Here is a 20,208-nt window from a genome sequence, read left to right on the forward strand (position 1 = left end):
TAATTTAGAATTATATCAAAGAAGTGTATAATATAAAAAAAACCCAATTGTGTAATTTGATGGCCAAAATAATGATGGTAGTGTGATTTACAACTAAAAAAGAGCAATCTGAAATCACAACAGAAAAAAATAGAAATTATTTGAAAAAATTAAAAATCGAAAATTGTAGTAAAATTTTTGCAGGTTTTCAGGAACTAAAATCAGTGGTCTTTTGCAGTGACTATTGATCAATCTCAATAGACTTGACTCTATATACTTAAATAATCAAGCAAGTAAAATATCAACAGCATTAAATATTAAGAGAACTTGTTGTCAAAAAATAAGATGAAAAAAATTCTATATTTATTAAATACAAGTATTGCAATATTTATAGTTTTGCAATTGACTTGTTGAAGAATTAAATAAATAAAATTATAAAAAAAATATAATAAAAGTTGTATAATTCACAATCCATTAAATGTGATTTGTTCTTTATTATTATTAAGTACAAATAAAATTAAATAATTATTAAGTCATAATCATGAAGATAATTATGTTTGTAAGAATATATAATAAAAATAATATTAATTCCAAGTTGATTTGTTTAGGTAAATATAGTGAGAAAATAAGATACTATGTGTGATTGCTTGAAGTTATTGTTAACAGAATGATGCCTTTTCGTTGTACTTGTTGGTGCTTTGCTCTACGAATAGAAAAATTGCTTTCCATTTAGCCTTGACCGCCGTTGGAAAATCAAAAAATAATAATAGAATATAATTTTCTAGAATTACAAAGAATTCTGCAGTTACCACACCGCCAGACAACAGAAATTTGTTACACGTTGATTTTTTAAATAACACCCCGTTTCTAAGCCAAAAATGCTTCCTTAGCGCAGTTGGCAGCGCGTTAGTCTCATAATCTGAAGGTCGCCAGTTCGATCCTGGCAGGGAGCAATGTCTTTTTACGTTTTTGTTATGTCGAGTTGTTCTGCCTTTATGTCATTCCTGATCTGGGTTGGGTGTCAAGTCTCGATCTGGTATTTCTTTTCTGGCACTTGTAACTAAGTCGTAGAATCAATACCACTGGGGATCGTCAAGTTTTAAGAATAGTTTTTTTGATAACAATCAAGATGCTTTTTTATTAAATATACACTATAAGAAATGGCAGAATTTGAAACACAGCCATTATAACTTTGTTTTGGTCAATAGAAATCCAGTATTTAACCATTAGTGTTACAATGTTTTTCCTGTATATCCAGGGATTATATCTTTATTAGGAAGTTATATATACTCAAGTTTATTAAAAAAAAAGCTTTATTGAAAAATAGAATTCTGCTGAAATTATAGTCAAAACTTTTTATTTTATTTTCTTAAGTTGAAAATTTTGGGGTAAAAGATGCCCTAGTATGTGTCTAAGTACTTCAATGTCTTTTAGGAATTCTGCTAACTACTTGAGAAATATTGCATGAAAGAAGTAAAAAAACAATAGCAATAACTGAAATAATTTACAACTATACATAAAGAAAGAAAAAAAGAAGAAAAAAGAACTTTAGTATTTGTGATCTGAATGAATTTACTTTAAATAACATACCTTTGATATTGAATGAACATGAAATAATACAAAGCTTTGTATTTGATTCTTGTTACACTATATCAATACTTTTATTTTGAGTATTCATACCTTTAATGGTCTGGATGATATGAGCCTAATTATAATTGAAATGAAGTTTGATTAGTAATAAACTATAAAAGCTATTAACATTTATAATATCTTTTCACTGATCTTCACATCTATGTAGCAGTATTTTTCTATAGCAATGTTACGTAGTATGCAGCATAGTTAAAAGTATCATTGTTTTTATAATCTTGATTAAGGATCATAAAAAAATGTTAATGTAGTTAAAAAGCACTTAGTGTTTACTTTTGAGAAAAGAAGTCTAAGCCGCAGTACAATAACTGAGTATGAGTGTAAAGTTAGCATAAATTCTGCTAAGTCGTTTTTTACTACTAGAATTCTATTGTAATTTCATTTACAAGTGTTTGTACATCACAGCAAGCCTTATTAAGGTGTTTTATTTTCTTCAAAAAATGGTAGAGTGATATTCAGCAGAAATAGTTTTACCAGACCAATTATATATCTTGTGAGCTTTTGATTTTCTAATATAACCTCAAGAGTCTTCTGTGACCAAACTCTTATTTCAACATTAGAATCAATGTGCTTAATTAGGCTTAAAGCGTCCTAAACATGGTAAAGCTTATAGGAGATTAAAGAAGTTGTAAGGATTTTACCACGAGTTGTAAGTTTTTTTAAAAAACTTGCATATTTTTTCTTACAGTGATATTTCTTGACTATTTATATAAGATGATAATTGATTTCTGGCTAAAAGAATAGCTATAATAATATGTCTTAGATGTCTGTTGTCCAGTAATATCTTCTACAAGTATATTCACTATCTTAAACATCTAAAACATATATGAAAGACCAATCGGTAAAGTCAAGATCTTTTAACCTAAAAAGTCAACTCATACTAGTTGCTTATAACTACCAATTTTGTTCACTGATGTCAACTCTGACACGAGTTTGAAACTAATCATTTGAGGCTTTGCAGTGGCTTTTGAAAAGTTTATTTTTTGTCTCTTCTAATTTCTCCTCCTTCACCTTTGTTATTCTAAACATAAATCTCAACATGTCTGATCATATTATTTATAATATTTCAAACATTCAAAATGTTTTAGTCAACAGTACTTTGGAAGGAATCAAATCGCCTTCTTTTAATGTAGTCGTATCTGTTAAAGCTAGTGAGCACTAGAAAAATGGGTTCACATACACATGTGTAGGAATGTGTATACCAATGTGTTTAGTTTAAAAATATGCATGGATTTGGGTGACCTGTAAACTATGGGCAGAGTACCTTAGACATTAGGTTCGTGACGAGCTGAACACTAGTGTGGTGTCAAAGCAAGGTGCTGCAAATATGACCAATTTGTATTCTCCATATGGTAATTACATATGTACACTATAGGCGTTTGTGTAAAACTTATAGTTTTATTAAAATACTTTAAAGTGCAAGCTGATCCTGGATCTGATGGGGTTCTCCTTACTATAGTTACACATATCTTTGATACTAGAGTATAGGTACCTATACACTACTTTTTGTTCAAATATATCCAATTACAAAAGCCTCTTTATTGCTCTCAGCCTGTAACATACTCTCATAAATTTGATATCCTGTAATTATTGGGTTGTTTTGGTTTCATTTAAAGTTTATTGAAAAAGAATAATAGAATAATTCTAGGTTGATGGTCTTGTGATAGTATTATATATTTTGGCTACTTCTTCTGTGGGCTCTTTGATACTGTTTTATTTTGAGGATTGCTGCATAGAAAAAAGCACTAAAAAATAAAAATAATGGGATTTTTTTGCTAGGATGCAACAGCCTTTAAAAAATATGGGCAATATATTAGTTATATAGTTTTGATAGTATACTTTTCAGTAATTTTTGCAAATCAATATATACTTAATATATACTTATATTGAAAATACTAGAAACAAATGAGTTGAACAAAAAGACACTGAGAATGTTAAACATGGCGTTTGTTCCGATTTTCTTTGACTATAAAAAGGATCAGAGGAAATTAATTCAGGTAAATTAGGCAATAGAATAATTAATTTACATACCTAAAGCAAAACAATTTATATGTAAACATCGATAGTACTTGTCAAGAGGTGATATAGTCTCTAGTAGAATATTGTATTACATTAATATACAGCATAAATAATATTATAGTACATATAAAAAGAATAAAAGAAAAAGAAGACTTACCATATCAATGACAGTAACATGGGATGGTAGTTCTTGATGCATGGCATGTTTGAGAGAGGGTTGTTCATCTATAATAAAAGTCATATTTTCTTAGATAAATATAAAAAGTAAATAAAAATAAAGTAAAGTAAAATAAAATATTACCATTTTCATGGCTGTGTTTAATTGCAGAGAGTATTTTTGGCAATATGGCCTATAAGAAAGAAAAAAAAGTTAGAATAATTTTATAGGATGATGGCATAAAGTATATTTACTAACCTTGACTAATCCAGATGGCCATTGTGAAGAGGATGCATCAGAAGAAGTTAAAACGCGAGTGTCTATGACAACATAAACAATTATTATCTTTTAGTTGTATGTATATATATAGTATTTTAAAGAGATCGTCTTACCAAAAAAAAACGGAGGAATATAAAAGTGTAAGAGAGGCAGAGTAAGTATGTGCTTGCCTATTGTAGTGAAATGAATTAATTATTTTATTGTTTGTAAGGAAGTATTTTATTTTGCCAATAAAATATGTCTTACCAGAAAAACGCATGAATATAATAAAAGTTGGAAAGAGAGAGAGAAAAAATGAATTCAAGAAAAAATGAAACAAAACCGAAATCAGAAAAAAAAAGAATAAAAAAGATAAAAGAACAAAACGGGAAATAGGAAGGACAAGATAAAAAAAGAAAAGAAAAGAAGTGTGTATGTTTGAACCAAAAAAGAAAAAAAAAACCAATTGAGTCCAAAAAGATAATATAATGACAGATTGTCATCCCAAAGTTACAAGAGGATATTTTTGATATATTTACAGTTCTATTTAGTATACTTATATAAAGAAGTTGTTTGGAATATCATAACACTTCTTGCTTACATACACACACACACTCTCTCTCTTCCACTTCTTCACTTGCTCACATACATACTTGCTTGTATGTAAGAAATAAATCATTAATTTTAAATCAAACATTGTGAATTAAAAGTTAAAAATTAAATAACTGAAAAATATACTTTATTTAATATTATAGATCATGACTGGAATACACCAAATTGCTCCTAATTCATCTGATGAATACAAAAATCTTTTAGCCAAGATGAAAGAAATGGAGAAATCCATGGTTGATGTACGTGGTGAACTCACCACAATGCATAAAGCCATTTGTGCTGGCTTTGGACAAGGAAATGGATCCCAGACATCTGTTTCTGTTTCTCTTGATAATCCTTCTGTTGCTGCCAGTTCCATTGTCATAATTCCTGCTGATATCGCTTCTGAAATCAGCTGTGAAAACAAGGACAAAGTCTTTGTAAGTATTACTATATCCAATATTCTAACCATTAACCATTTTTGTTAAATAGAAGTTGATTCGAGGGTACATGCGGAGGGACAAATTTACTTCCAATGATCCTGCCCTTGTCAGTGCCAACGAGGCAAAGCCAAGGTGGGAAATGGATGTCTTCTTTAATATAAGCCTTAACAAGGAGATTGTTGCCAATCTTCTTGGTTACCTGCTCCCAAAGTTTGTTGGGCAGGGTATAAAAACAAGCAAATTCCGTACTATGGTGCACACAAACTTCCAGAGCACAACTCGTAAGGACAGAGAAGATCCTATGGTGCGAGCTGCCACTAACGCTCGTGGAAGACGAGCTGCAAGAGAAACTGAAGTGAGTGTTGTTTTATATTTCATCCCAAATTTAACCATAGAATTAATATTAATATATATATAAAATTACAGCACTTCAACCGCCGCGTAATGGCATATGTGTTAAACAAGGATGTCATTGATGCTTTAATGAAGAGAAACTGTTCTGGGCTGATGATCAGATCAGCAATGTCTGAAGGCGAGTCAGAGGATGAGTTTCCTGGGAGACCTTGCAAGCACATTGTAAAGGTTACCCGTCCTTTTTGGAGAAGTGATGAGGTAAATAATTTTGCAAGAAATAATTTTCTATATTTGAATAATATTTAACATATTATATATAAATATGTTTTTAGTTTAACAACCTCATCTTCAACATTGATGAGATTGTGAAAGAAAACTTGGGTAACAACATTCACCAGTTGTTAGACAGAAATCTTGTCAGCCTGTCTGAGAAACCAGTTCCCAATGACATTGCGTTATGTTTCCCTCCATGGACCCTTAGAGATGGGCCACAATAAAAATAATAAAAATCATTGTTTATCTCATCTTATTTATTCTCATCTTCACAAACTCAATGCTGACGATTTATATAGAGATAGTAATTATTTTTCTCTGTGCTTTTTTGTTATCGTCATTTACTTTAATTTTTCTTTTTTAAAAAAGAAAGAAAAGAAAGAAAGGATATTTATTATTGTTTTTTTTTTAGCATAAAGCTTTTTTGGTAAGGCAATTACCAGTTTTTTTTTGGACAAGTCCTGTTGTATAATTAGCAATTGCTACTTCTAAAGAGATTCTATGTACAGACAAAATTGAATGATAGTTTGATGGCAAAGGTGTTGAACCACAAATATCAACTCCATCTTTCTCTCGTGATTTATCTCCAAGTAATGGAAGCCAGTTGACAAACACAAATACATGTTGATCATGATGCGTGAAATCGGCTTCATAGTAGGGCAACATTGGAGGAGAAGTAAATGAATGAATGAAGATATACTTGATTTGACAAGTGAAGGTTGTTTCTTTACTTCTATCTCTGCCAAGAAACAATGATTGGACATATGATCCACGGCCAGTGGTGCCATTATTGCCATAGTACACTTGGCCAAGAATATTGATTGATTTCAACTTTATAATCTGATTGTCGACAAAGAATGGAGAGGCAGCAGCATTTTGATAATGGACGAGATCAGGAGTGAGGTACGTGAGTTTGTAGTATTCCAACAAATGGGGATAATCAAGATCACCCGTTGAAGAAGGTTTACTAACTGAAAGTGGGAAGGATGTAGGTGGGAGAGGTTCGTTGCCTAAGATAGAAATTCTGGTAGTTTCAGAAGAATCCACAAATGCTTGCAAAATGAATGGTGGCTGAAAAATTGTGGAGGAGGCAGATGGCGAGGTAAGGACAGGTGTAGATCAACAGACAAGTTTGGAAAGGACAGGAAGAAAGGGAGCTTGAGTGAGACATGTGAGAGCAGAATTAAAAAAATCACTTTTGTATATATCTTCAACAAAGCATCTCATAAATGTGGCTTTAAAACCGTTCTTGCCGTTTGTGCTGATATTCTTGAGTAGGCAATTGTATCTCTCAAATGCAAAGAGCCAATAACTATACACTGGTCCAAAATCGAGAATAGTTTCTTGAATATGGAGGTGTAAGTGCATATTACAGGTAAGGATTGTGGCGATGTAAATTTTGTTGCATTTTTCACAAAATTTTTCGAGATGTCTATGGGCGGTATTAATATCATCAAATGTAATGCTGGGCTTTACAAGGTGATGGCATGCATGGACAAAATCAACCCAGTTATTGAAATGCAAGGATGAGAGCACCGACTTCAACACCACAGGAGAATATATCAATACCCACGACTTCCGCTCGTCTGCTTTCATAAATGCAAATTTTTTGCCAATTTTGCTTTTCAATGCAGTATATCCCCTTGGTACAATCATCTTATCAGCTATCTTTTGCATGGCGGTAAAATCTCTGTCTCCAAAAACACCACGTTCAATCCACTGATCCATCATTCTTTTTGCTGTCCCCAAGAACAGGTTGTGCATGAGATCAATGATCGTTCCACGTACTAGATCAAAGTATCCAAGGCAGTGCAACTGCAACCATCAAACACCATTTTTGATTTCCAGATGCTGCCTTTCTGAGATGGTAACTGCGTTCTTCCACTCCTCAGCATGCAGCCTATTCTCCTCACAGTTATGACAACACCACTCAGACTTATTAAATCCACGGAAATCAACCTTGTTTGTGCTGTCAAGGCGAGTAAAATGATGGTTGCACTTAAAGCATGTGCAAGTGCTATTATGCACAGTGAATCTGCTAGTCTTTCTGGCAGCTGGGATGTCGCAGGCAACCATCATCAATGCAGCACAAATCACTTTGCCAGCAAGAGACTCGAATGTTGGGATTCTTACCCCACAATACAGCTGTATCAACTCATCTACTATTGGCTCAAGATAGTTATTTATCTCATTGGTTTTAGGCTCCTTGGGACCAGGCATAAGTCCTATGAGAATTACGTTCTCGGCTTTAAACCGGTCACTGCAAGACAAGTTGTTAATGGCCAAGTAGATTGCACCACAGGAGTATGTAACTTTATCAAACGGCTGGAACCAGTCGATATTGAGTGTCAGCATCAGCGAACAAGGCTGCTCAACAAATGAAGCACCATTACTATCCTTGAGTTCTTTCCAAACCGCACTGTCATACACATCGCACATTGTGTCTACTAATTTTGGCTCTGTATTCTATTGATGTATCTTTTCTTCGAAGCCTGGACGATTAAAAAGAATCTTGAACGCATTTTTGATGGACTGGTAATGGAAACTACGCTTGGGAACCAAAGCACCAGACAAAGATTTCTTTGTCAATTCACAGTTACAAGCTGCACAAGCACCTGTCTTTACAAAGACGCAGCAAGGAGGAACAGATTGATTTTCTTTGTAAATTGCATGGCAATCCTCGCAGGCCACAAATCGTCTTATGGCCTTGGAGAGCTCACAGAATCCCGTCATATGCTGAAGACCAGGCAGACTCGTGGGAAGCTGAAAGTCCTGCTTGTAAATCTTCAAGAGCTTGTTGATGAACTCAATCAAGACAACTGCACCCTTGTTGACCACGTAGCGGGATGCAAATAGCACAGTGAATGTTGCAATGAATCTGTGTACAGGATTCTCAGGCATACTAGTGTTTGAAAACATGTCTATTTAAAAATATAAAAAAATACTAATTTTTTTGACTTTTTTTAGATTTTTTTGACTTTCATACAAACATTCAGTGTCGACTTCTTCAACATCAATATCAACAGTATCTTTGGCATTCTCATTGCTCTCATACTCAAAGTCCATGTCATTGAAATCGACATCGACCTCATAGTCAACTGACATAGGGGAGATATCCAAAGTGGGTAAGTCCGACTGACATGCAAGAACTTCTACAGATCCAGATTCTTAGACTACAATAGCTACAAATATGGAATATAATAAGAAAGTTGTTTTTTTTTGATACCCAAATAAAAATGTCTTATACTCCGCATCAACGTTCATTACATGTCTCTGCACACCTGTGTTTAATATAAAAGCTATTAGTATATAAAAATGCAAATTTTATACTATAAATGACATACCAAGTTCACTTCTGATAGCATCTTTTAAAGCTGCTTTCTTGCCATGACGCTGGGCAGTTCTCTTTGACACTAAGGTGTATCCATTATAATTTTTAATGCACTTGGTACAATAGCACTCTTCAAAGTTTTGTTTGATAGTAGAAGACATGACGTTTGTGTTTTTTAATAATGAAATAAAAGGGAAACATGTGTTACATTTATCTATTCACAAAGACTTTATAGTAATAAATAAAATAACTTTTGTTGCTTGCTATATCCGAGCCAATAGAATGTAGTAAAAGCAGGTTTTTTTATTTGAACACAAAAAGCAGTGCTGAGATGAAATATACTCCACATATACACTATCACTGAATTATTTTGGCACTAGTGTATTCAGGGGTGTTTTTCCAGTGGAATGGACACAATGCCTTGACCGAATCAACACTCTTTGCTCAACTAAATGGAATAAAAAGAGAGTTCTTGACTCCAAGCAATACATATTTCAGGAAACCAGACAGTGCCACTGTGCAGGCATCTATGAATCAGAACGAGATATTTGACCAGCACAAAAAAACTCCAAGGCTTGCCAATGTACTGCTCTCTTTCTGATTAAGCAATACATTAGTAATCCCCATATTGTTACTTTTTGTATGACAAAGGAGCATAAAAACCATGTTCCTGATCATAAATCAGAAATCAGAACCATCCCTTTGCCTGCTGAGGCAATTAAGATTATTGAACAGCAACTGAGAAGTGGAAGCAGTTGTAGAAATACCAGAATTTCTACTCTCCATCAAATAGAGAGCTGGGTGTGGGCGTTAGAAAGCCAAATTATGAAAAGAGTTATAACAAGATGAAGAAGGTGTGTAGAACATATTTTTTGCTTTTTTTGTAGGGAACTTTGTGCTCGAGTGAGTTGTTGTGTAGACAATATAAGAAAAGAACTGTTTTATTTATTAAAAGTTTATGAAAAAATACAGATGAAAGCTCTGTTGTATATATTTGTATCAAACAAAAAAGACTCACTTGCAGTTTGGATAAACGTGAAACTTTCTGTGAATAACTATTGCATCTTTACTGCCACTCTTTCTCCTCTCAATGACAACAAAGATTTGTTTGCATTTGGCTTCCAATCCCCTTTACAGGTTGGAATAATGAGAGTAACAGAGTCATTCTGTCTTGATGTCACACACAGAATCTCTGCAAGAAGTTCCTAGATCATGTACTCTCTTGTAACTCGCCACTCTGTAACCAAAAAGGATTTCCTGTTGCATATATGATTACCAATGACAAAAGTGCAGTACCAATCATTCAATGGCTCTCACATCTTCTTCACAACAGTCGATTCAGACCTTTACATATTACTATCAACTGCTATATCTCTGAACACTGCAAAAGCAACCCCGAATCCCGTATGGGATAGGGGGCAAAATTCTGAGTGATTCTTGAAATAAATCCCAGGATTTAATTTAATTTTAGCATACAAGATAGGACACCTGTGCTATAGCTATAAAACAAATATATTCAGAGAATAGAAAGTGCTAAGCGCGGACATGAAGTTCTGTTAAACTCAATTTTTTTCTGAAATATCAATTAAAGACAGCTACTTTTTTTTGGTCTAATGCTGTGTCTATCTGTGTTTTAACATTAATCGAAGAAGTATATATCCTCCACTAGCATCCGAAGTTTATTATTCTATCCCGTATCTAGCATGCATTTTATTGGGCATTCAATCCGTTTCTCTTTAAAAGTCAATCGAAGAAGTATATAGCCTTCACTAGCACCCAAAGTTTATTATTTTATTCTGTATCTGGCACATATTTTATTGCACATTCACTTCATTTGCAACTCAAATGGATTCTTTTCATTGATCCAAAAAGTGTACTTTATATTTGTTTATTTATAGATAGTGTATGGGAAATAGTTTATTGATGCTTATTGTTTTATTGAAAAAAAATTTCTTGAAATATATTCTCTAATAATATGCTCTAATTCTTAGGTATATGATACTATTTATTTTTAAATTGTGTATTTGCTCTGAATATCAGCATTGAATACTAATATTCATTTATACAAATATTAATATTATGGCTTACCTTTTAAAATGAAGAAGCAGAAAGACAAAAAAGCTCCTTTGGATCTTACGAAATTAATATCAATCAATTTAAATAAATACCACATGTCTATGGAGTGAGTGATATTATTTTTGTCTTTTCTAAAAAATGTATGAGAGATATAAGTATCTAATGAAGACATAAAATATATATAGATAAAGTTAGCACTAACACAATTCTCTGCATATTTAAAGAATATTAGATTAAATAGAAAATATATTGATATTATGCTTAGTAAAAAAAGATATTGATTCTAGTAAGTTTATGTACCAAGCCAAGGTTTTTCTCATCTATTTAACATTAGAGTAAGAAAGACGACATTGTAAATCTGAAAAGTACATAATAATGGTAAGTATATAAAGTTTATGTAGACAATCAACATATTTTTTTTAAATATTTGAACTTACCAAGTCTATTGCGACTTAAAGGTTTTAAATTGGATCATCATTGTAATGTCTCATTGTCAAAAGAGCTGATCATGCCTAGTGATCAAAATTCAATGATCAGCAATGGATCATAAAATATATTTTATTTCTTCATTTACCTTTGTGAGCTAATACACTCTGATAACTGCTGTGAAAAATCTAAGATATTTTGTAAAGTAAGTGTCTTTAGAAATATTAAGAGTTATTTAAAGTAAAATAAAAAAAACAGAAACAAAGTGTATATATAAAATTCTTATCACAGCTTTAAAAAGAATAAGAAAAGTAAACAAAAAGACAAGGGAAGAGAGAAAAAATAAAAGGAAAAAAGAAAAAAGAACAAAAAGAAACAGTCAGAGAAAATCAAATAAAACTCATTTAATTCTCAGAATTTATTAGAGTCTATTATAAATTAAAGTATATGTCCCTAATTCCTTTTTTTTTGCTGCTATAAACTCAATAGATCCTTGAATTCGGGTTTTGATCTAGTATATCACATATAATCTATGGAAATATACTAAAGAAGTGTTGTAATTAAAAATTATTGTGTTTAAAGTATAGTAGCTAGAGGAATGATATATGTTGTAAATGAGTATTGACTACTGCTGTAATTGAGAATAAGTCTGAAGGAAATAATATAAGGCCTCAGCTATTCCAGTCAAAGGTGTCTACCGATTACTTTATTATTTAACACACAGGTTTAGCATGCATGATAGTGATTATATTTCATATGATGATATCACCATAATATGGGATACATCAGTGGATTATTATAAGCATAATTATAACTCATAAACACATTTACTTTCGATGTTAATACTTCATTGGGACTACACACATTTATATAATTAATCATACATTAATTATCCCAAGATCACGTTGCTCAGATTAAGGCTCAGATAGGATCGATTACCTGACCCCAGTCATATAATTTTCCTGATCCAAAATAATATAAATAGCAGTAGGAGTTCAGTGTAGGAACCTTGTCAAACTTTGATACAAAATCTTTCTCAATAAACAAAACCTACACAAGTTCTCACGAATCTTCGTTCCTAATTTCAAATCTTCAATTCTTCCTCTTAAAAACTTCTTCAACTTCAACCACCACAACAATATATATGATTCTTGAATAAAAGACTGTCTTCTTTAGGTTACATATAAGCAACTATGAAGATAATTATTTTACATCTTATATATTTAATAATATGTTTAGAATTATGTTTATCATCTAAAACAAATGAATCCAACACAAAATATATGTAACCAAACCCAGTAGGCTTTATTCCAAACGAATTAAATCATTACTGGTTATTGTTAAGTACCAACTTGAGCTGCCGGTGTCAGTTCTGAAACATAAGAGGTATTTAAAGCCAATGTTTTATTTTATTTTCCAACTTCTCTGATACTCTTATGCTCACTCTTACCGTAACTTATTTTATATGCCTTTATATTTTATTTAATATATAGAAAATAGTTCATTTCATTATAAATCAATTTCTGTTGTGTTATTTTTTTTACTAATGTCAATATATAGAGAAATGTCTTTAAACTCTACCAGAAACTCAACCCACGGAGGAAGAGAAAAGGCTGAACCTTCTGTCCATCATGTTGCTACTGATCGTGTTCAGCAGGCAGACATTGCCCCAAGACCCCAAGCTGTCAACCAGGTGGCAGATCCTGAACTAGAAAACAGGATTATTGATCTCTTGGTTGTCATCCAATCCAGAGCTGGCAGTGTCTATGACAATGGCAATGCAAGTACTATTGCAATCCTTGATATCATTAATGCTCAGCAGGCTTGTCTGGCTCAACAGCTCAGTGCTGTGTCTCATGAGTCTGCGAGTGGTTCTGTACTGGTTCCTTCAACAGGGCAGAATCCTTCTAATGAAATGAATGCGATTGTTTTAGTAAGTGTGTGCTTGTTGTTTTGTGGTATCACATCATCTAAAATAAAAATAAAAATAGGGATTCATCAATGAAAGAATGTGGAAGAGAAACTTCGTCTCTAACAACCCGGTGCTAATTGCTGAAAGCAAGGGCAAGAAGAGATAGAATACTAATGAAAAAATTGACCATACCAACAACGTTGAGGTTATCAACTACTTGAGAGATTATATTCTCTCTCAGCCAATGGCTGCTGGTGTTTGGTCTGGACTTGTAGTTGAGAAGATAAAAAACAACTACAAGTACATTTACTGGACAATGAACATGACTCCTGCCCAAGCAACGGCCAAAAACTATAAAGTGTGCTCCAACAGTAGACGCATAGAGGTAATTATATCAACTATAAAAAAAAAGAATCTCTTTTTAACTTGTTCTTGTTTAATTTTTTTTAGATTCATTTGCGCCGTCTTGGAGTTTATAATGACAATTGGCCGATCATTGATTGCAAGATAGGGTACAAGCAGGGTAACCCAGATGAGAAGGTCTATGAGTGTCTCATTGAGAAAGACGTGATGTCAGATGGAGAATTGGACAGTGAGGTGATCTCTCCAGGGTACAAGCAGCGTACTCTTCAGGTTGCTCCTCCCAGCTGGAGGAGCGATGAGATAGTTTTCTTAGAATAAAAAGAATGATTTAATAAGAAAGAACTGAATACTAAAAAAAATCTTCAATAAAATAAATATAGCTCAACAAGCTCCTCAGCATAATTGATAAGATCATGCAAACTAACGATGAGCTGCAGGTGACAACAATGTCAAAGCTACAAATGATCAGGCGTCTGACATCTATTAAGAATACACCTGTATCACGTAATATGTCTGCCATAATCTCTGAATGGGCAATCCAAATGTAATAAAATAAATATTATTCCCTTTCTTTCTCTTCTTTTTTCATTTCACATACAAATAAAAGTCATTAAATATTATTAAAAAGAAAAAATTAGATAGTAATTATATATACATATATTAGGAATTGATTTTTCTAGATAAAGGAATTATGAGCTTCTTATTGACTTTTTGTTTTGTTTAGAAGTCTACAATTGCAACAGGAAGGAGAAAGCGATGTACAGGCAATATGCTCTGGAAATCAGGTGCAGAAAATGCAGGACCCCAAATTTCCACACCTCCAAGTTGTCTACTTGTTACTTGCAAAGCCTTGTATCACTTTACATACGCAAAAGTATGCTGGATACTTTGGAGGTTTCCGTGATGTGGAGTTGAAACGAGTGGACTAAATGAATGAACAAATAGATACTGAATCTCACCAACATATGCATACTTTTCTCCATTTTGCCCTTCAATGAACATAGCTTGTACATAAGATCCACGCCCATTTGTTCCCTTACATCCTTTGAAGATCTGACCTAGAAGATTGACAGATTTCAGGGTTTCAATTCAGTCATTGATGAAGGCCATTCCGTTGATATTGTCTTTGCAGCTAGAGATGGTGGGATCATCATATGCAACCTGGTAGTACTCTACCAAACAATTGTATTCCTGTCTTGGCATTGTTTGGAAAGATTTTTTTCAGAGGAAGGGTGGATGTAGGCAAGGGCTCGTTACTACGAATTGACAGATATGGGTTTTCCACAGTATCAAGAAAATCCAGAAGAGAGAATCCATTGTAAACGTCTGTTGTACTTGTGTGGGAAACAGTATTACTACATGTATTAACTAATTTGCTGAAAATGCTGGAGAAATAGAACGGGCCTGCTGTCTTCAACAAATCATAAACAATATCGCCTTTATGGGTATCTTTGATGAAAGTTTTCATATATGTTATTTCAAAACCTGTATGACAATTTGTTTTGACATTTTTTAGAACACTGTTATATCGCTCAAAACTGAACAACCAGTATCCTTACACAGGCCCAAAGTTGGTAAGTGTTTGCTGGAGATGAAGGTGAAGGTGCATATGAGGAGAGAGTAGATCATGGCTGTAAATATGCTGACAGCCTTGACAAAACTTCTCTAATGATACATGTGCTTTTTTCACATCGTCTCAAGAAATGCTGGGCTTGCTGAGGTGCCAACATGCGTCCACAAAAAACATCCAGTTCTTATACATTCTTGGTGGCAAGACATCTTTCAGCACAACTGGAGAGTACACAAGGCACCACGACTTTCACTCGTCTGCCTTCATGAAAGGGAATCCCTTTGCGATCTTGGTCTTCAATACAGTATAACCCAGCAGCAACACCATTTTCTCAACAACCTTTTGCATGGCAACAAGTTTTTTGTTGTCAACTACTCCATCTGCTAACCATTTCTCCATCATTCTTTTGGCAGTGTCCAAAAAGAGATTGTGCATTGGATCAATGATTGTGCAGCAGACAGCATCAAAATATTGAAGATGATACAGTTTGGACCAGCAAACACCATTTTCTACTTCAAGACGATGTCTTTCAGTTTGAGTGGTTGCATTTCTCCAGATCTCAGCATTCTTACAATTATCATTCTTAGTGCGAAGGAGTCACTTTGAGAAATCAAATCCGGAGTAATCAACAGAACTTGTTCCAGCTAGTCGGGAGAATTGATGGGAGCACTTGGGACATGCATTAGTACTTGTATGGAATGTGAATCCACATACTTTCCTAGCAGTGGGAATGTCACAAGCAACCATGAGGAGGACAGCGCAAACAGTAGTACCATGCAGGCAGTCGTTTGTCTTGATCTTGATGCTGGCATACAACTTCTCCAACTCGTCTACCAAGTGCCTCAGGTAACTGTTGATTTCAGATGTCTTTGCTTCTTTTGGACCAGGCATCAATCCAACAAGGATCACGTTTTCCTTTTTGAATTCGACATCACAAGGAAGATTATTTACAGCAAGGTAAATAGCACCACAAAAATATATGACTCCATCAAACAGTTGGAACCAGTCGATGTTCATGGTCAACATCAATGAGTGGTTGCTGTCAACAAAAGGAACGTCATCAATATCTTTCAGTTCGCTCCACATTGCACTGTCATATATGTCAAACATGGTCCCCTCTACTTTTGGACCACGGTTTTATGAATTGATCTGGCGTTTGAATTCAGGGCGAGAGAGCAGAGATGTTATTGACTTAACAACAGAGTGGTAAACATAAGTTCTTTTAGGAATTGTGGACTGTCTTCCTGATTTGAACAAGGTGCTGTTGCAAAGATTATTTGTGCCAAACTTGCGGAATGTACAACAAGGAGGAGTGGATCCATTGTTTTTATAAATGCCATGGCACTCACTGCATGCAATATATTTTTTGATCCCATTTGTGAAAGTATTAAAACCTGCCATGCTTTTGAGACCAGGGATGCTAACAGAAAGGTGGAATGGATCTCTGAACAGCTCAAGGATTTTGTTCATGATGGCAATGAGAATAATGGCACCTTCGTCAACTACGTACAATGATACAAACAGCACAAGAATCTTTACAATAAAACAATGAATGAAACTCAACTCTGAGTTTGATTCAGAGAAGTATGCTTTATTTTAGAAAAAAATGTATTAATATTCAGTGAATCATTAAATAGCCAAGCCCTATTCATAAAAAAAGTACACACCTTTGTCCTCAATATTATTTTCAACATTGTCATCATCGTCTTCATCAGAATCAATATCATTAGAATCTTTGTCTTCTTGATTGCCAAACACATTGTCAGCTTCAGAAATAGGTAAGACTTGAGTAATAATTGGTGCGCTCATATCTGTTTCCGTGCTGTTTTCTAAGTCTACCAAAGTATAACAAAATAAGTTAGACTTGAAAAAAAAACAAAAAAAAAATAAAAAATAAAAAATAAAATAAAAAGTTTTTTTTTACTAAAGTCATAATCCATGTCACTGAAATCGTCTACGGCCTCAAAGTATTGTTCATCATCAATAATAACATCAGAAATAGTTTCTTGAATAGTCTCAGGGATAGTTTCAATTGAAGTTGTAATCACTGCTATAGTATGTTATATATGTTATTAATTGAGACACAAATAATTCATGATTCAAAGATATAAAACAGATTATACAATTCTTACATCTCTTACTGTTATAATAATCATTAAGTTCAGCATCCTCTTTTCTCTTGTGCAATTTAAATGTCTGAATAGATACTTTATTGCATCCGCCAGATTTGTTCTTGCAAACAGAACAGAAGCATAAATGTGTTTTCTTTGATTGATGGATTGATGTCATTACTTAAGAGTTATATGAAAAATATTATAGTTTAACAGTAAGAAAGACAAAAATATATTCAGATACAGTTTATTTTATTAAATTTGAGTTTGATATCTTGTTCTGATGCTACACAACTCTCAATAACCAATAAAATTGTCGAAAAGGGAACCCAAGGTCAAAATCTAGAAAAAGTGTCTGAGATAGAAATTTTGGCTTTCTATCTCAAGAATCCTAGAAACCTATTGCATATGGAATTTGGGCACTTTTTTGCAGTGCATTTGTGTCCTTTCTCAACATCTTCTTTGGAAACACTAGGCTTGGTGAAGTATCTGCATGAGTTAATAAACTCTATCCAGTTCTTGAACTCTGGCAATGGCAACACATCCCTTAGAACCACAGGAGACTACACAAGGCACCAAGACTTCCACTCATCAGCCTTCATATAGGGAAATCCCTTCGCAATCTTTGTCCCAAGTGATGTGTAATCGGGTGGCAACACTACCTTCTCAACAGTCTTTTGCATGACAACAAGTTTTTTATCGTCAATTAATCCATCCGCAACCCACCTCTCCAGCATTCTTTTGGCAGTGCCTAAGAAAAGATTGTGCATGGGATCAATGATTGTGCAGCAGACAATGTCAAAGTACTGAAGACGATGCAGTTCGGACCAGCAAACACCATGTGCAACTTCAAGACGCTGTCTCTCAGTTGGTTTGGTTGCATTTCTCCAGATCTCTGCATCCTTACGATTGTCATTCTTAGTGCGAAGGAGCCACTTTGAGAAATCGAATCCAGAATGATCAATGGAACTCGTTCCAGCCAACCTCAAAAATTGACACTTACACTTGTGGCATGCATTTGTAGTTGTATTGGATGTGAATCCACATACTTTCCTTGCAGCAGGTATATCACAGGCAGCCATGAGAAGGGCTGCTCAGATAGAAGTACCATTTGGGCATTGGTGAGTCTTAATCTTAATATCTTTGTACAGCTTCATAAACTCATCCACAAGCGGTTTCAGATAGTTATTTATGTCTGAAGTGATTGCTTCTTTAGGTCCTGGTATTAACTCAACAAGAATCACGTTCTCCTTCTTGAACTGCTCACTGCGTGGAAGATTATTGATTGCAAGATATATGGCATCACAAGAGTAGGTAACACCATCAAATGGCTGAAACCAGTCAATGTTCAGCATGAGAATGAGTGATTGCTCGGTATCAACAAAAGGTATATCATCTACGTCTACTATCTCATTTCATATTGCATCATTGTACATGTCATACAAAGTTCTATTCATTTTTGGGCCATGGTTCCATGAGTTGATCTTGTTTTTAAAATCTAGGCATTGAAAAAACGTCTTTAGAGCTTTCTTGACTGAGTGAAATACATATGTCTTTTTGGATACTTTTGACCTGGGACCAGACTTAAACAAGCTGTTGCCACACAAGGAGGTTTTATCAAAATTGGGTGATGTACAACACAAAGGGGCGGCTTCATTATCATATATGGCATGGCATTTGCTACATGCAACATACTTTTTGACACCACTTGTCAACGCTTCAAATCCAGACAAATGTTTGAGGCCAGCAACACTCACAGGAAGGCGGAATGGGTCAAACAAAAACTGCAGGATCTTGTTGATTATGGCAATCAGGATTACAGCTCCTTCATCGATGATGTATAGCGAGACAAAAATAGCAACCGAAATAATAATGAATTGGTGAATTAAATTCAATTCCGAAATTAATTCTAACAAAGAATCTTTAATTTGATTTTTTTAAAGAATATTGATTAACTCTCTATTTTTTAGGATATAATATTATCTAAAGCTGTGTACCTACCTTCATCATTGTCTATTCCAACATCGGATTCATCTTCATATTCTTCTTCTTCATAAGTGTCACTTGTATACTGGACGTTATCTTCAGGGCCAAACACACAATTCGTTTCAGAGAAAGGTTGGTTTATTGTCTGTATATCCAAAATGGCATTTAGATCATTTAGGTCTACAAAAGCAGAATGTTAGACCCAAATAAATCAATGTAATAAAATACGTTTTCTTACTTCTAAGCTCAGAATTTATTTCAACATCTTACTGTTCAAATTCAAAACTATCTTCCTCTTGATTTACAGGCTCAGAAACAGTACTACTAATTGTATTGCATGTGTCTTCATGGGCTACACATTTATTATTATTAGTGTTAGTATTATTATTATTATTATTACTATTATTATTATTATATAAAATAATAAAAAAGGAAATGATATAAAATAAAATAAAATAAAGTAAAGCAAATGTATTAATTGTACGCATTTGAACATGTGTAATATCATGATTATCTTTTTCTTGATGACATTTAAATGTTTTAACAGATACATGATTGAATCTTAGTGTCTTGCTTTTACAGATAGAGCATTGACACTCTTTTCTAACAGTTGGTTTGCGAATAGGAGCCATTTTAAAATGAAAAGAAAGGTTTACATTAGTATTTAATAGTAAAGAAAGAGACTTCAAAGAAAACACACTTTTATTTTATT

At 33.6% G+C, this 20,208-nt stretch overlaps 8 protein-coding genes and 1 non-coding gene across 9 annotated transcripts; 4 read left to right on the forward strand and 5 right to left on the reverse strand.

The window, feature by feature from the left end:
- Positions 1-859: 859 nt before the first annotated feature.
- PHYBLDRAFT_t283 lies at positions 860-932 on the forward strand. The gene has a single exon. It is a non-coding gene; the product is annotated as a tRNA-Met (tRNA).
- Positions 933-1,399: 467 nt separating this feature from the next.
- PHYBLDRAFT_73953 (hypothetical protein) lies at positions 1,400-2,573 on the reverse strand (the record flags this gene model as incomplete). Its single annotated transcript, XM_018442955.1, has 6 exons — positions 1,400-1,473; positions 1,570-1,617; positions 1,660-1,684; positions 2,101-2,217; positions 2,313-2,327; positions 2,508-2,573. The coding sequence occupies 6 exons, from the start codon at positions 2,571-2,573 to the stop codon at positions 1,400-1,402; spliced, it is 345 nt and encodes a 114-aa protein (XP_018284226.1).
- A 563-nt stretch (positions 2,574-3,136) lies between these two features.
- PHYBLDRAFT_175480 (hypothetical protein) lies at positions 3,137-4,340 on the reverse strand (the record flags this gene model as incomplete). Its single annotated transcript, XM_018437498.1, has 7 exons — positions 3,137-3,207; positions 3,508-3,592; positions 3,803-3,870; positions 3,947-3,995; positions 4,061-4,122; positions 4,195-4,251; positions 4,328-4,340. 7 exons carry the CDS (start codon positions 4,338-4,340, stop codon positions 3,137-3,139), a joined length of 405 nt encoding a protein of 134 aa, XP_018284227.1.
- Positions 4,341-4,818: 478 nt separating this feature from the next.
- On the forward strand, positions 4,819-5,945 carry PHYBLDRAFT_70977 (hypothetical protein; the record flags this gene model as incomplete). The annotated part of the gene is made up of 4 exons (XM_018442379.1): positions 4,819-5,091; positions 5,144-5,449; positions 5,521-5,706; positions 5,781-5,945. 4 exons carry the CDS (start codon positions 4,819-4,821, stop codon positions 5,943-5,945), a joined length of 930 nt encoding a protein of 309 aa, XP_018284228.1.
- A 184-nt stretch (positions 5,946-6,129) lies between these two features.
- PHYBLDRAFT_175482 (hypothetical protein) lies at positions 6,130-9,213 on the reverse strand (the record flags this gene model as incomplete). Its single annotated transcript, XM_018437499.1, has 5 exons — positions 6,130-6,731; positions 6,918-7,508; positions 8,220-8,642; positions 8,700-8,888; positions 9,066-9,213. 5 exons carry the CDS (start codon positions 9,211-9,213, stop codon positions 6,130-6,132), a joined length of 1,953 nt encoding a protein of 650 aa, XP_018284229.1.
- Positions 9,214-9,694: 481 nt separating this feature from the next.
- On the forward strand, positions 9,695-10,467 carry PHYBLDRAFT_70975 (hypothetical protein; the record flags this gene model as incomplete). The annotated part of the gene is made up of 4 exons (XM_018442378.1): positions 9,695-9,886; positions 9,940-9,955; positions 10,008-10,204; positions 10,240-10,467. 4 exons carry the CDS (start codon positions 9,695-9,697, stop codon positions 10,465-10,467), a joined length of 633 nt encoding a protein of 210 aa, XP_018284230.1.
- A 2,651-nt stretch (positions 10,468-13,118) lies between these two features.
- Positions 13,119-14,758, forward strand: PHYBLDRAFT_152758 (hypothetical protein; the record flags this gene model as incomplete). The annotated part of the gene is made up of 6 exons (XM_018432988.1): positions 13,119-13,487; positions 13,546-13,596; positions 13,708-13,851; positions 13,917-14,132; positions 14,210-14,373; positions 14,554-14,758. The coding sequence occupies 6 exons, from the start codon at positions 13,119-13,121 to the stop codon at positions 14,756-14,758; spliced, it is 1,149 nt and encodes a 382-aa protein (XP_018284231.1).
- Positions 14,759-16,536: 1,778 nt separating this feature from the next.
- PHYBLDRAFT_175486 (hypothetical protein) lies at positions 16,537-17,688 on the reverse strand (the record flags this gene model as incomplete). The annotated part of the gene is made up of 4 exons (XM_018437500.1): positions 16,537-16,988; positions 17,067-17,234; positions 17,324-17,449; positions 17,532-17,688. The coding sequence occupies 4 exons, from the start codon at positions 17,686-17,688 to the stop codon at positions 16,537-16,539; spliced, it is 903 nt and encodes a 300-aa protein (XP_018284232.1).
- Positions 17,689-17,887: 199 nt separating this feature from the next.
- On the reverse strand, positions 17,888-20,128 carry PHYBLDRAFT_70971 (hypothetical protein; the record flags this gene model as incomplete). The annotated part of the gene is made up of 8 exons (XM_018442377.1): positions 17,888-18,073; positions 18,173-18,600; positions 18,778-18,919; positions 19,058-19,431; positions 19,512-19,676; positions 19,735-19,736; positions 19,767-19,848; positions 20,077-20,128. 8 exons carry the CDS (start codon positions 20,126-20,128, stop codon positions 17,888-17,890), a joined length of 1,431 nt encoding a protein of 476 aa, XP_018284233.1.
- Positions 20,129-20,208: the final 80 nt, after the last annotated feature.

This window comes from Phycomyces blakesleeanus (genome assembly GCF_001638985.1).
Source record: "Phycomyces blakesleeanus NRRL 1555(-) unplaced genomic scaffold PHYBLscaffold_38, whole genome shotgun sequence".
Classification (NCBI taxonomy): Eukaryota; Fungi; Mucoromycota; class Mucoromycetes; order Mucorales; family Phycomycetaceae; genus Phycomyces; species Phycomyces blakesleeanus.